The following is a 10,710-nucleotide window of genomic DNA, read 5'->3' as shown; positions in this document are numbered from 1 at the left end:
GTAGGCTACGCAGAGCTGGAGCGGGTGGGGGTGGACGAGGTCTGGCCCGGAGAATGCTCTCACTGTGACCTCAGCGCTCAGAGACGCCCGCACGGCCGGGAAGGCAAGTCGGCAGGCTCCGCGCTGGCAACGGAATGTGGCTGTTGCACTGGGAGCTGAGTGGCCGCTTATCTCGCGGGTTCCTTTGGCTCTCGAGGTGCTGCTCGAATTGACCTGCGACCTGTGGCTTTTGCTTGCTGTTGGGAGCAGGTGCTCCGGCCCGAAGGTCCACGTCGGGCACTGGACTGTTCAATAAAGGAGCTTCCTCTCCCTCCTCCGGTCTCAGCCCTTCTCTGCAGACAGGCCATGACTCCATCCGTGTCTGCGCCCGACCACCACAGCCCAGCAGGCTGGTGGCCCAGGGAACCAGCCCGGACCCCAGGTCGCACGAAGCCCTGCCCTGCCTCCAGGTTCCTTTCCTTATCTCTCGCTTCAGTCTGGGGGCCAGCAGGTGGCATAGTGATTAGGCGCTGGACTCCTACATGACTAGGTGCGGGTTCAAGCCCCAGATCTGGCAGCTTGAAACTCCTCCCAGGCTTATGTGCATGTGTGCCCAAAATCCCAGGAGAAGGGAATGCGGTGTGGCCACCCTCAGGGTGATTTCTCATTTCTCCTCTCACTGTTCATCTCTCTGATGACCGCATGTGCCTTATGGCAAAAACCTTTCAAAAATAAATTCTGTGGGGCCAGCCGATTGGCGGGCATTGCTGGATTCCCACATGGCTGACTGTAGTTCGCTATGGGCAGCGCCTGGACAGAGGGAAGCCCAGTGCTCACGTGACATGTGGCCCTGCAGATGCCACCCTGCCCGACAGAACCTGTCCTTGGCATTGCACCTTCCTCCCAGGGAGACCTTGACTGTAATTAATTAATTGGCCTAATTAAGTTTGGATTAAATTAGCACCTTCTCCTTGGGGGAGGGTGCTGAGGGGGAGGTAGGGAAGCTCCGCCTTGAGGCGGTGGCTATCCCACCAGCCGCGGGGAGTGCCGCAGGTGGGAGGCTGGTGTGGCTGACAATGGCCTGAACCCTCGCATGCGTTTTCCACTTGCTTATTTAAAATTCTCGTTACTGCCAGAGAGTCCCGGTGGGTGTGGTCATGTGCAGCCCTTTCTCCTCTGGTTTCCCACCCAGTCTGGATGTGAGGCGCCCGCGCCGTGTGCGGCTGTGCAGCGTGGGTTTGAGGCCCCTGGGCTGGGGCGTGACTCGTCCACGGCTCGTTCTGTGACTTCCTAATTTCAACCCTAAGGTATGGGTTAGCTTGTAGAGCTGTGGTTAGGACAGCTGCAGCCCGCATGGCCAACTGCATAGTTCAGTCTGGACCTAGTGGCTTGAAAACTAGGGGCCAGCAGGTGGTATGGTGGTTAAGGGCACTGTACTCCCACATGACCGACCGTGGTTCGAGTCCTGGACCTGGCGGCTTGCTTTCTCACTTCCTCCTGCCCCCGTCCCTCTCTGGTCAAATGAAAATAAATTAAGTAAATAAGCAATAAAAAATATTTCTTTATAAATAAATAAAGTTAAGTAAAAATAATTTTTAGAGAATTATTTATTTCTTTATTTCACGTGAGTTTTTGCCAGAGAAAGACAGTGAGTGAGAGTTAGAAAACAAGCAGCCAGGTCCAGGACTTAAACCGCGGTAGCCCATGTGGGAATTCCAGTGCCTTAACCACCACACCACCTGCTGGCCCCAAATAAAAAATAATTCTTAAAATAAATAAAGAAAAAGAAAACCATGCCAGGCACTTGTGTATGCATGCCCAAAATCGCAGAGGAAGGCTGGAGGGTTTGCCCGTGCACAGCCCTCGGGGGCTGGTTCCTCACGTCCTCGCCCTCTCTCTGTCTCTGGTGAGCGCACTCACGCCTTAGTAAAACCATCGTCACGTCCCCACCCGCTTGAGCATGTCCTTGGCATCTGTCACGCCTGGTCACTGCTGTGCAGCTGTCACCACCTGCATCTTGGAATGTGTCCCCTGTGTGAACTGCTGCTCTGTCCCCAAGAGCCCAGCTCCCAGCCCTCCAGCCCTGGTGCCCCGTCTCCTTCCTGCCTCGTGGGGCCACCTAGCAGTGGGCCCTGCAGACTGCCACTGGCTCGCCCCACGGGCCAACTGAGTGGGTTCCTGCAGAGAGGATGACCACATCCCATGTGCCACCCATGCCCACGGACACGGATGCCCACCGTGGAGAGCGTTCTGAGCTGAGTCCCTGCTTCCAGGTCTTGCCACTCAACGTTGGAATGGAAGCCTGCTTGTCCTGTTGGTACTTAGCCAATTTCAGGCGGGGGCTGAGATGTGGGGGCTCCTGAGGAGGGCGTTAAGTTTCTGCAAAGCGGACCTGACCAGCAGTCTTGGCTGGCTCCTGTGAGGTGACACCTGGGTTCTGGGGCCCTGGGCTCTGTCCCCGTCCTCTGGAGAGCACAGGGACGGTGCTGGCTTTGTCTGCACGCGGCTTCGCGTAGGGACCGGTGGGCAGCCCTTGCCATCCCACCCGACCCCTCGTTTCTAGTGAGCGTGCCTTACCTCGTGAGCCCCCGTGGCCACACTGAGATGGGGCCACAGCTGGGACCACCAAGGAGCAGTGGCCCGTCCGGGCTCCCCAGGGCCCCTGGAGGCAGATGCAGAAGAGCCCCGCTGCCCGGGCTCGAGTGTGGGGATGCCCACGTCCCTCCTGCACAGAAGCGTGCGGGTGCTTGAGCCCCAGCAGTCCCCAGTGCTGCTCCGGCGGCGCCCCGGGAAGCACTGGTGAGGGAGGCAGCCTCGCTGTCTGGCTTCGCAGTTGAGAGCCTATGTGGGGGATGGTCATTGGAACCCTCCTCTCCCCTCCCCTCTGTCACTGATTATCCTCCCGTCCTCCTGGGCAGCCATCCTTGCCTTGGGGAAGGCCAGGGCCGAGTTTCTGCAGGGTCTGGGAACTGGACCCTGCAGCAGCTGCAAGATGTGGGACCCCCTGAGGAGAGCAAACCAGAGACCCCACGACCAGGCACGGGGCAGGCTGGCCTCTGAGAGAGGCACAGAGACAGCTAACGGGGTCCCAGAGCCTTTGCGACTCGGCCTCAGGAGCACCCAGGTTGAGCGGCCCTGCTCCGACTGAGCTCCCTACCCTTGTCCAGCGTGGTGACACGGGGACCTGAGGCCTCCCTCGTACTCCCTCACATGGTCTCCTGATGACTGGGGGCCCTTCGGGCCACCTCCGGACGGGAGGCGCATGCCGGCCCTGCACTCGTATGGTGCCCACTGCGGCTGTCAGCCCTCTGCAGTGTTACGCAGGTCCCAAAACAGCCGCAGCCCTGGGCCCGGCCGTAGTGTCCCTCTGCACTGTACCCAGAGCACCACCAGGCAGGACCCCTCTCAGAAAGGACGAGTCCGAGAAGCTGGGTGCTCTTCCCACCACAGCCCACACGGTCGCACCATCCGAGCTGTGGAGGGCTGGCTGCGAGTCTGCCATGCCTCTGCCCCTGCGCCCGGGGTCCACGTGGACGAGGGAGTGGCCCGACCTGGGCCGGGTACAGCTGGCCCATCTGCGAAGTGCAGGCAGCCACGTGTCCCAGCGCCCGGCTGCAGCAGCAACAGGCACCTTTCTACCCAGGGCGCTGTCAGCTCTCCAGGCTGCAGCCCTCTGCCAGGGCACAGGGGAAGCTGCGCTGCGTGTACACGTGCCAGTGGGGCTTACTCCCCGGCCAGCACCCTCTCCTGAGTGCTGGCGCTGGCCCTCCCCAGCACGCCTGGCTCTCTCTGTGCCCTCCCACCTCACAGCTGACAAAAGCTAAGAAGTCTTTTTTCCCTCTTCTCAGTCTACTAAGTGCAAAGGGCCAGAGGGCCAGCAGGTGGCATGGGGTTAAGGCACTGGACTTCCATATGGCAGGCTGTGGTTCAAGTCCTGGACCTGGCAGCTTGAAAATCATGCTGGACATGTGAACGTGCATGCCCCAGATCCCAGGAGGAGAAGGAATTGCCTAAGGCCACCCTCCCAGGGGGTGATTCTCACTTTCTGTCTCCTCTCTGGCGAGGAGAGCATACACACTCAATTGCAAAGCTGGTGGCACTGGATCCCACATGGCCCACTGCAGGGTTTGAGTTCCAGACCTGGTGGTTAAAATGAAAAAACGCCAGGCACCTGTGTGTGTTCCTGAGTCCTGAGAGGGGCATGGAGAAGAGATTGCTATGTCACCCTCCCGGGGGTGCTTTATCGCTTTCTCTCCTCTTCCTCTCTGGTGAGCACACGCTCCTCATACCAAAAAAGAAAAAGGACAAACAAGGGTGGGGTGTCATGACCCCATCTGTCACCTGGGCCCCTCTGTCACACCACCCCTCCCAGCCGCCCTGACTCAAACCTGGATTCTGTTTATCCCTTCATTTATTCTTTTATCTATTAAAAAAAATGTTAAGGCCAGAGGGGTCAGCAGATGGCGTAATGGCTATGTCGCTGGACTCCCACGTAGTCGACCGAAGCTGGTGGCTTAAACTCATGCCGGGTGCATGTGCGTGCGTGCCCAAGATCCCGAGAGGAGAATGGAGAAGGGATTGCGCATGGCCATTCCCCCTGGGGGGCGATTTCTCGCTTTCTGTCTGTCTCGCCAGTGAGCACACATGCACTATAACAAAAATTTTTCTTGAAAAAGAAATTATTGCCAGAGGGGTGTGTGCGCTTGGCCAGAGAGAGAGACAGAGGTGGGGGAGCACCTCTCAGTGGCCACACAGTCCTTTTCTCTCCACCCTCCTCCTTCCAGACTTCTGGGCATGTGCGCACATAGGCCTGGTGTTTGTCAAGGCACTGGGGCTAGGGCTTCAACCATGTGGCTCTCTCTGTGCCCTCCCACCTCACAGCTGACAAAAGCTAAGAAGTCTTTTTTCCCTCTTCTCAGTCTACTAAGTGCAAAGGGCCAGAGGGCCAGCAGGTGGCATGGGGTTAAGGCACTGGACTTCCATATGGCAGGCTGTGGTTCAAGTCCTGGACCTGGCAGCTTGAAAATCATGCTGGACATGTGAACGTGCATGCCCCAGATCCCAGGAGGAGAAGGAATTGCCTAAGGCCACCCTCCCAGGGGGTGATTCTCACTTTCTGTCTCCTCTCTGGCGAGGAGAGCATACACACTCAATTGCAAAGCTGGTGGCACTGGATCCCACATGGCCCACTGCAGGGTTTGAGTTCCAGACCTGGTGGTTAAAATGAAAAAACGCCAGGCACCTGTGTGTGTTCCTGAGTCCTGAGAGGGGCATGGAGAAGAGATTGCTATGTCACCCTCCCGGGGGTGCTTTATCGCTTTCTCTCCTCTTCCTCTCTGGTGAGCACACGCTCCTCATACCAAAAAAGAAAAAGGACAAACAAGGGTGGGGTGTCATGACCCCATCTGTCACCTGGGCCCCTCTGTCACACCACCCCTCCCAGCCGCCCTGACTCAAACCTGGATTCTGTTTATCCCTTCATTTATTCTTTTATCTATTAAAAAAAATGTTAAGGCCAGAGGGGTCAGCAGATGGCGTAATGGCTATGTCGCTGGACTCCCACGTAGTCGACCGAAGCTGGTGGCTTAAACTCATGCCGGGTGCATGTGCGTGCGTGCCCAAGATCCCGAGAGGAGAATGGAGAAGGGATTGCGCATGGCCATTCCCCCTGGGGGGCGATTTCTCGCTTTCTGTCTGTCTCGCCAGTGAGCACACATGCACTATAACAAAAATTTTTCTTGAAAAAGAAATTATTGCCAGAGGGGTGTGTGCGCTTGGCCAGAGAGAGAGACAGAGGTGGGGGAGCACCTCTCAGTGGCCACACAGTCCTTTTCTCTCCACCCTCCTCCTTCCAGACTTCTGGGCATGTGCGCACATAGGCCTGGTGTTTGTCAAGGCACTGGGGCTAGGGCTTCAACCATGGTTGGCCATGTGGGATCCAGTTCCCAGTGCAGTGCCCAACCACTGTGCTATGGGTCTGGCCCTCTTTGTGTCCTTTAGGTAGGAATTCTTGGGGTGCAAACACTCCCTACTAACCCAACACGACCGTCTAGCCCTGACAGTCTAGAAAGACCACTCTGCTGCACCAGCTGGGAATGGGTGTCCCTCCCAGCTCCCTTCATGGTATGTCGGGGCGAACTGGCCCGGGTGCCCTATTTGGCGCAGCCCTGACTGAGCGTGGAAGGACGAGCTGCCTGGTTAGATGCGAGGTGGGCGCGTGGCTGTTAGACCCTGCGCCCGGCGGTGCTTAGTCGCAGCAGGCTTCCTCTCCTGTTCAGAGCACAGGAAAATAAAAATATATTGGATTTCATGAAACCATATCTAAAAGAAACACATCATCTCCCCGTTTTTTATTACTTTTTAAAAAGTCTGTGGGCCGGCAGGTGGTGTGATTAAGGGCACTGGACTCCCACATGGCCGACCACAGTTCAAGTCCTGGACCTGGCAGATTGCTTTCTCCCCCCCCCCCCCCCCGTCAAATTTAAATAAACAAATAAGTAAAATGATTATCTTAAAAATTACTTTTAAAAAAAGTTTTTTATAGGGTGTGTGCACTTGCCTGAGAAAGAAAGAGAGGTAAGTGAAAAGCACCTCCCTCCCCGGGAGGGAAGGCGGCCATGCCATAATCCTTTCTTTTCCTGTCTCCTCTTGGGAGTTGGCAGACGCACCTGCTACGATTTTCAAGCCACTGGGTTTGGGACTCAAACAATTGGCCATGTGGGATCCAATCACCCTAGCCTCCGTGCCACTTAGCTGGCCTGAAGGTGTCATTTTCTAATTTCAATGAGTAAGGGACAGCCGCTAGCTAATAACGTTAACGGATAGGAGAGTGTGGCGCTGCGTTGCCAACTCCTTGGTTCTTTGGGTTCAGATCACTAAAATTAGAGATCTGTCTCTAGGCGCAAAGTGAACCCGCAACCAGGAGTGAAGCAGGTAGGAAAGAAGAGTCAATAGGAAAGAAAGGAAGTACACCCAAAAGGCTCTCAGGCGGGCAGAGGGCCAGGTGGCCACGTGCTCAGCACCGGCCAATGTTCATTTTATTACTCAAGGTTGTCAATATTCACTAGTGGGAGGCCCCTTACGCTGCCTAGGTCCTTCCTTTGAATTCGAATCCACACGGTCTTTCCTGCACCTGTGCACCTTCCTCACTGGTAAAAAATGGGGAACTTGATCGCCTAATTGCGCACGCCCAGTGCGAGCCAGGTTGCCCCAATTAGATGCCCAATTAGTCCGGTTGACCAAAACGCTTGCCTAGGTCTTTTTGATAAAAGAAAAATCTACGAATCATCCCTGTGTGCTTCCCTCAGGCCCCAAGCAAGGAAGAAGGCAAATTGCCTCACCCTCCTGGCTCCCGGAGCTAGATGAGCCTTTCGCTTTTCTCCCCGGCCTAGTTGGTGGCTTTGATGCCTCTGCTGAGGGCTGGGACTTACTAAACAAAGCACGGGACCCTCCTCCAGTCCCTCTCCCTCTTCTCTCTCTGGAGCCCTGGGTGGCCAGAGAGGGGTGTGGGGGTTGCAGCTCCTGAGCACCCCTGAGGCCCTGATGCCTCCCTGGAAGATTGTCGTTTCTGCTGCGAAGACATGGGACCAGCCTGTGTCCCACCCGAGCTCCCTGGCAGGCTGGCGAGGCCTCCTGTCACAATCACATGTGGGACACAAAGAGCCTGAACTGATGTTCCCAGAACCGGGCTCAAGGGGCGCGAGGAGACGCTCTACCCTCCGCTTGCCCTGCGCACTTCTGCCACGAGGCCTCCGCCTCCTCGTGTCTGACCTCACGCCCAGGGGGCCTCTGGTCCCCGCCCTTTCCCTTTCAGGAGATTCAGTGTCACCGTGCTTGTCCATCCCCTGGTCAAACCCAGCGAACCATGTCCTCGGTAAGGTGACGTATGCTCTCACCTCCGGCGTTCCTGTCCACTGTGAAAACTGTCGAACCTTGACCAAAAGGAGCCAGGGGGGCCTTGGATGGAGGCCCACACACACGTATGCCTGGTACTTCATTTTTAACTAATTTAACTACTTACTTTATTTATTTACTTTTGCTATGGAACGGTACACTCATTAGAGACAGAAAGAAACACCCCAAGGAGGACGGTCACGCTGCAGCCCTTCTCATCCTCCCCATTTTGGGTACGCATGCACAAACACCCAGCATCATTTTCTTTATTTTTTTTTAAAGATGTTTTTGTCTTAGGATGTGTGTGCTTGCTAGAGAGAGACACGGTGAGTGGGAACATGAGAAATCAACCCCTCCCTGGGCAGGGCATGGCCACGCTGCAAGACCTTCTCCATTCTCCTCCTGGGACCTTGGGCATGCATACAAACGTGCCCTGTGTGGTTTTGAAGTGGCCAGGTCCAGGATGCAAACTGTGGTCGGCCATGTGGGAGTCCAGTAACATAACCGCTATGCCATCTGCTGGCCCCCAGGAATGATTTTCAGGCTGCCAGGTCCAGGGCATGGACCACAGAGTCGGTCATGTGGGACCCAGTTGCCTTAACGTCTAGCCACCTGCAGGGCCCAACGCACATGTCTGATGGCGAGACCTGCCCCAGACACTGCCGAAACCGCACCTCGTGCGCGGGCGCTGGCACCTGACACGGACCGCATCAAGGCAGCGGCCACCTGCATGGCCTCAGAGGGCCGCCCTGTGTAACTGCTCCGAGGCGGCCCGCTCCCTCACATCTGCTGCTGTAGGACGGAATCTGGGTGTTCCAGTTCTCCCGCCTCAGCTTCCTGAGTGGGCAGAGCCACAGGGGTGCACGGCCACCTCTCCGTCCTGGTCCCCCACCTCTGTCCTCCCGGCTCTGTCCTCTCTCCGTCCTGGTCCTCCATTATAGTCCTCCCGGCTCCGTCATCTCCCTGTCCTGGTCCCCCATCTCTGTCATTTCTGTCCATCCTCCTTTGCTGTCTTCTCAGCTCTGCCATCTCTTCGTCCTGGTCCCCCATCGCTGACTGCCCTCCATCTGTCATCTTGGCTCTGTCGCCTTTCGTCCTAAAACGTCAATCAGCCCTCTGTACTCGCCCGCGCCCTGCCTGCAGCTGTCTCTGGAACACAGCACCGTGGACATCCGGTCCCCGTCCTGCCGTGCCATAAGGCCTGCCTGTCGGTACACTGGGGTATTGCCGATCCAGCAGTCCGCTCTGGTGGCCACCTACCCCTCCTGGGTCGTAACTGAGGCTTTGTCCTCTGGCCTGCCTCATGACCCTAAATGCTTTCGGCCTAGCTTCATATCCGGACCCTTGTGCTGTGACTTTCCTGGGCTCATGCCACCTCAGCCACCCTGGCTATTTCTGTGGGACACTGCCAGGGCAGCAAGACAAGAGGAGGCACCCGGACTGGAAAGGGCATAACCACCCCCTTCACAGACCACGTGCCCGTCTGTAGGAATGCACTAAAAAGGCGACCAGGCCTACTCACTGGGCCCAGCGAGGCTACGGTGCACGGGCTCTTTCTCTCCCCTCCCTGCACACTTCATCTGTCAGTAAATGGCCCCTGCTTATTTCTTGCCCTCCCACCGGTCTCCGTCCAGGAAACACAAAGAGCCCTTCTAGCATCAGGCCATCCTCGCCTCTGCTCCAGGTCCTCGGTGGCCCCCCACTCCGCCATCACAGCTCTGACACTCCTCCGCCAGCCCCGGCCCCACTTCCCACTAGCCTCTTTGCCCCGGTCTAGACTCGGTGACTCTCCCCCTTGGGGCTCTGCCTGCTGTACCCCTACCCAGGGTGCCGCTTCCCCACGTGACCTTCACTTCTTGGTGGCCTTTACTCGTGTCCCTTCCTGAGGCTTCCTGGACTGCCCGCCTGGTGCTTGTTCTCTCCATGGCGACTGTGACCATGTGCCACAGGGCGCCCGTCCTGTCCTCCCTGGAGCCTGAGCTCCAGGACAGTGTCCTCTGCACGTGAACTAGCCTCTGAAAGGACACCTGGGTCCCTGAGCTCCCACCCCCTTCCCAGTCTTCCTTCTGGTACAGGGTGACTGGGCCAACACAGAGGTAGAGCCACGGCCTCCCTCTGTCCTCAGCACTCCTGCTGTCCTTAAGGCCCTGGCCACAGATCTTTGCTTTGGCTGCACGGCTCTCATGCTGTCACTATGAGCTTCTGGTTCAGTGCGGGTGCTTTGAGGCCGGCTTTAAGAGGCTGACCTCAGAACCCCTTCTGGGGCCCGAGGACGAGTTCTGATAGTCTCCAAACTCCACCTGCCCTGGATCTGGGCTGGAGACCAAGACACATGCCCACCTGGGCCTGAGAGAAAGCCTGCATCTCAGGCGGGGCCCCTGCAGGCAGCCCCAGGCTCCCAGGGTTCCCTCCAGTCCCTGACGGCTGCAGGAGGGGCGCTTACCCTGCAGGTGGGGTCCCCTCTAGGCTCTCAGTACTGGGGGAGCACACCCTGGGGCGGGGTCCCCTCTCTAGGTCAGAGTGCTGCAGGGGAGGCGTGCTCTCGAGCGGGGGACCCCCTTCAGGCTCCCAGTACTGCAGAGGGGTGCGTACCCCCGGGACAGCCCCTGGGCGGGGTCGCCTCCAGGCCTGAGCCAGGCTGGGGCGGCGTCCGCTGCTCTTCGCCCACTCGGAACGTCCCTTTCCGAGTCGCGGTCGGCCGGCGCGCAGGGTCAAATCCGTGCGGTATGGAGGGGCGCGGAACCTCGGGGGTTTCGGTGAGGCTTTCGGTCCTAACGGGCGGCGGCGGACGGGCCAGCCCCCGGGGAGGAGGAGGCGCGGCTCGGCAGCCCCCGCCCC

General features: G+C 57.9%; 1 protein-coding gene across 1 annotated transcript in view; it reads left to right on the top strand.

Annotated features, from left to right (window-relative positions):
• UBAC1 (UBA domain containing 1) overlaps nucleotides 1-10,155 on the top strand; it is a gene marked incomplete at its 5' end in the record, with an annotated part of 31,464 nt that extends 21,309 nt beyond the window's left edge. Inside the window, 4 exon segments of the mRNA XM_027766280.1 lie at nucleotides 2,596-2,778; nucleotides 7,793-7,852; nucleotides 8,985-9,144; nucleotides 10,084-10,155. Coding sequence (XP_027622081.1) covers nucleotides 2,596-2,778; nucleotides 7,793-7,852; nucleotides 8,985-9,144; nucleotides 10,084-10,155 — 475 coding nt within the window.
• Nucleotides 10,156-10,710: the final 555 nt, after the last annotated feature.

This window comes from Tupaia chinensis, unplaced genomic scaffold, assembly GCF_000334495.1.
Source record: "Tupaia chinensis unplaced genomic scaffold, TupChi_1.0 Scaffold142100_1, whole genome shotgun sequence".
In the NCBI taxonomy this organism is placed as follows: domain Eukaryota; kingdom Metazoa; phylum Chordata; class Mammalia; order Scandentia; family Tupaiidae; genus Tupaia; species Tupaia belangeri.
This window is presented reverse-complemented; position numbering and strand designations above follow the sequence as displayed.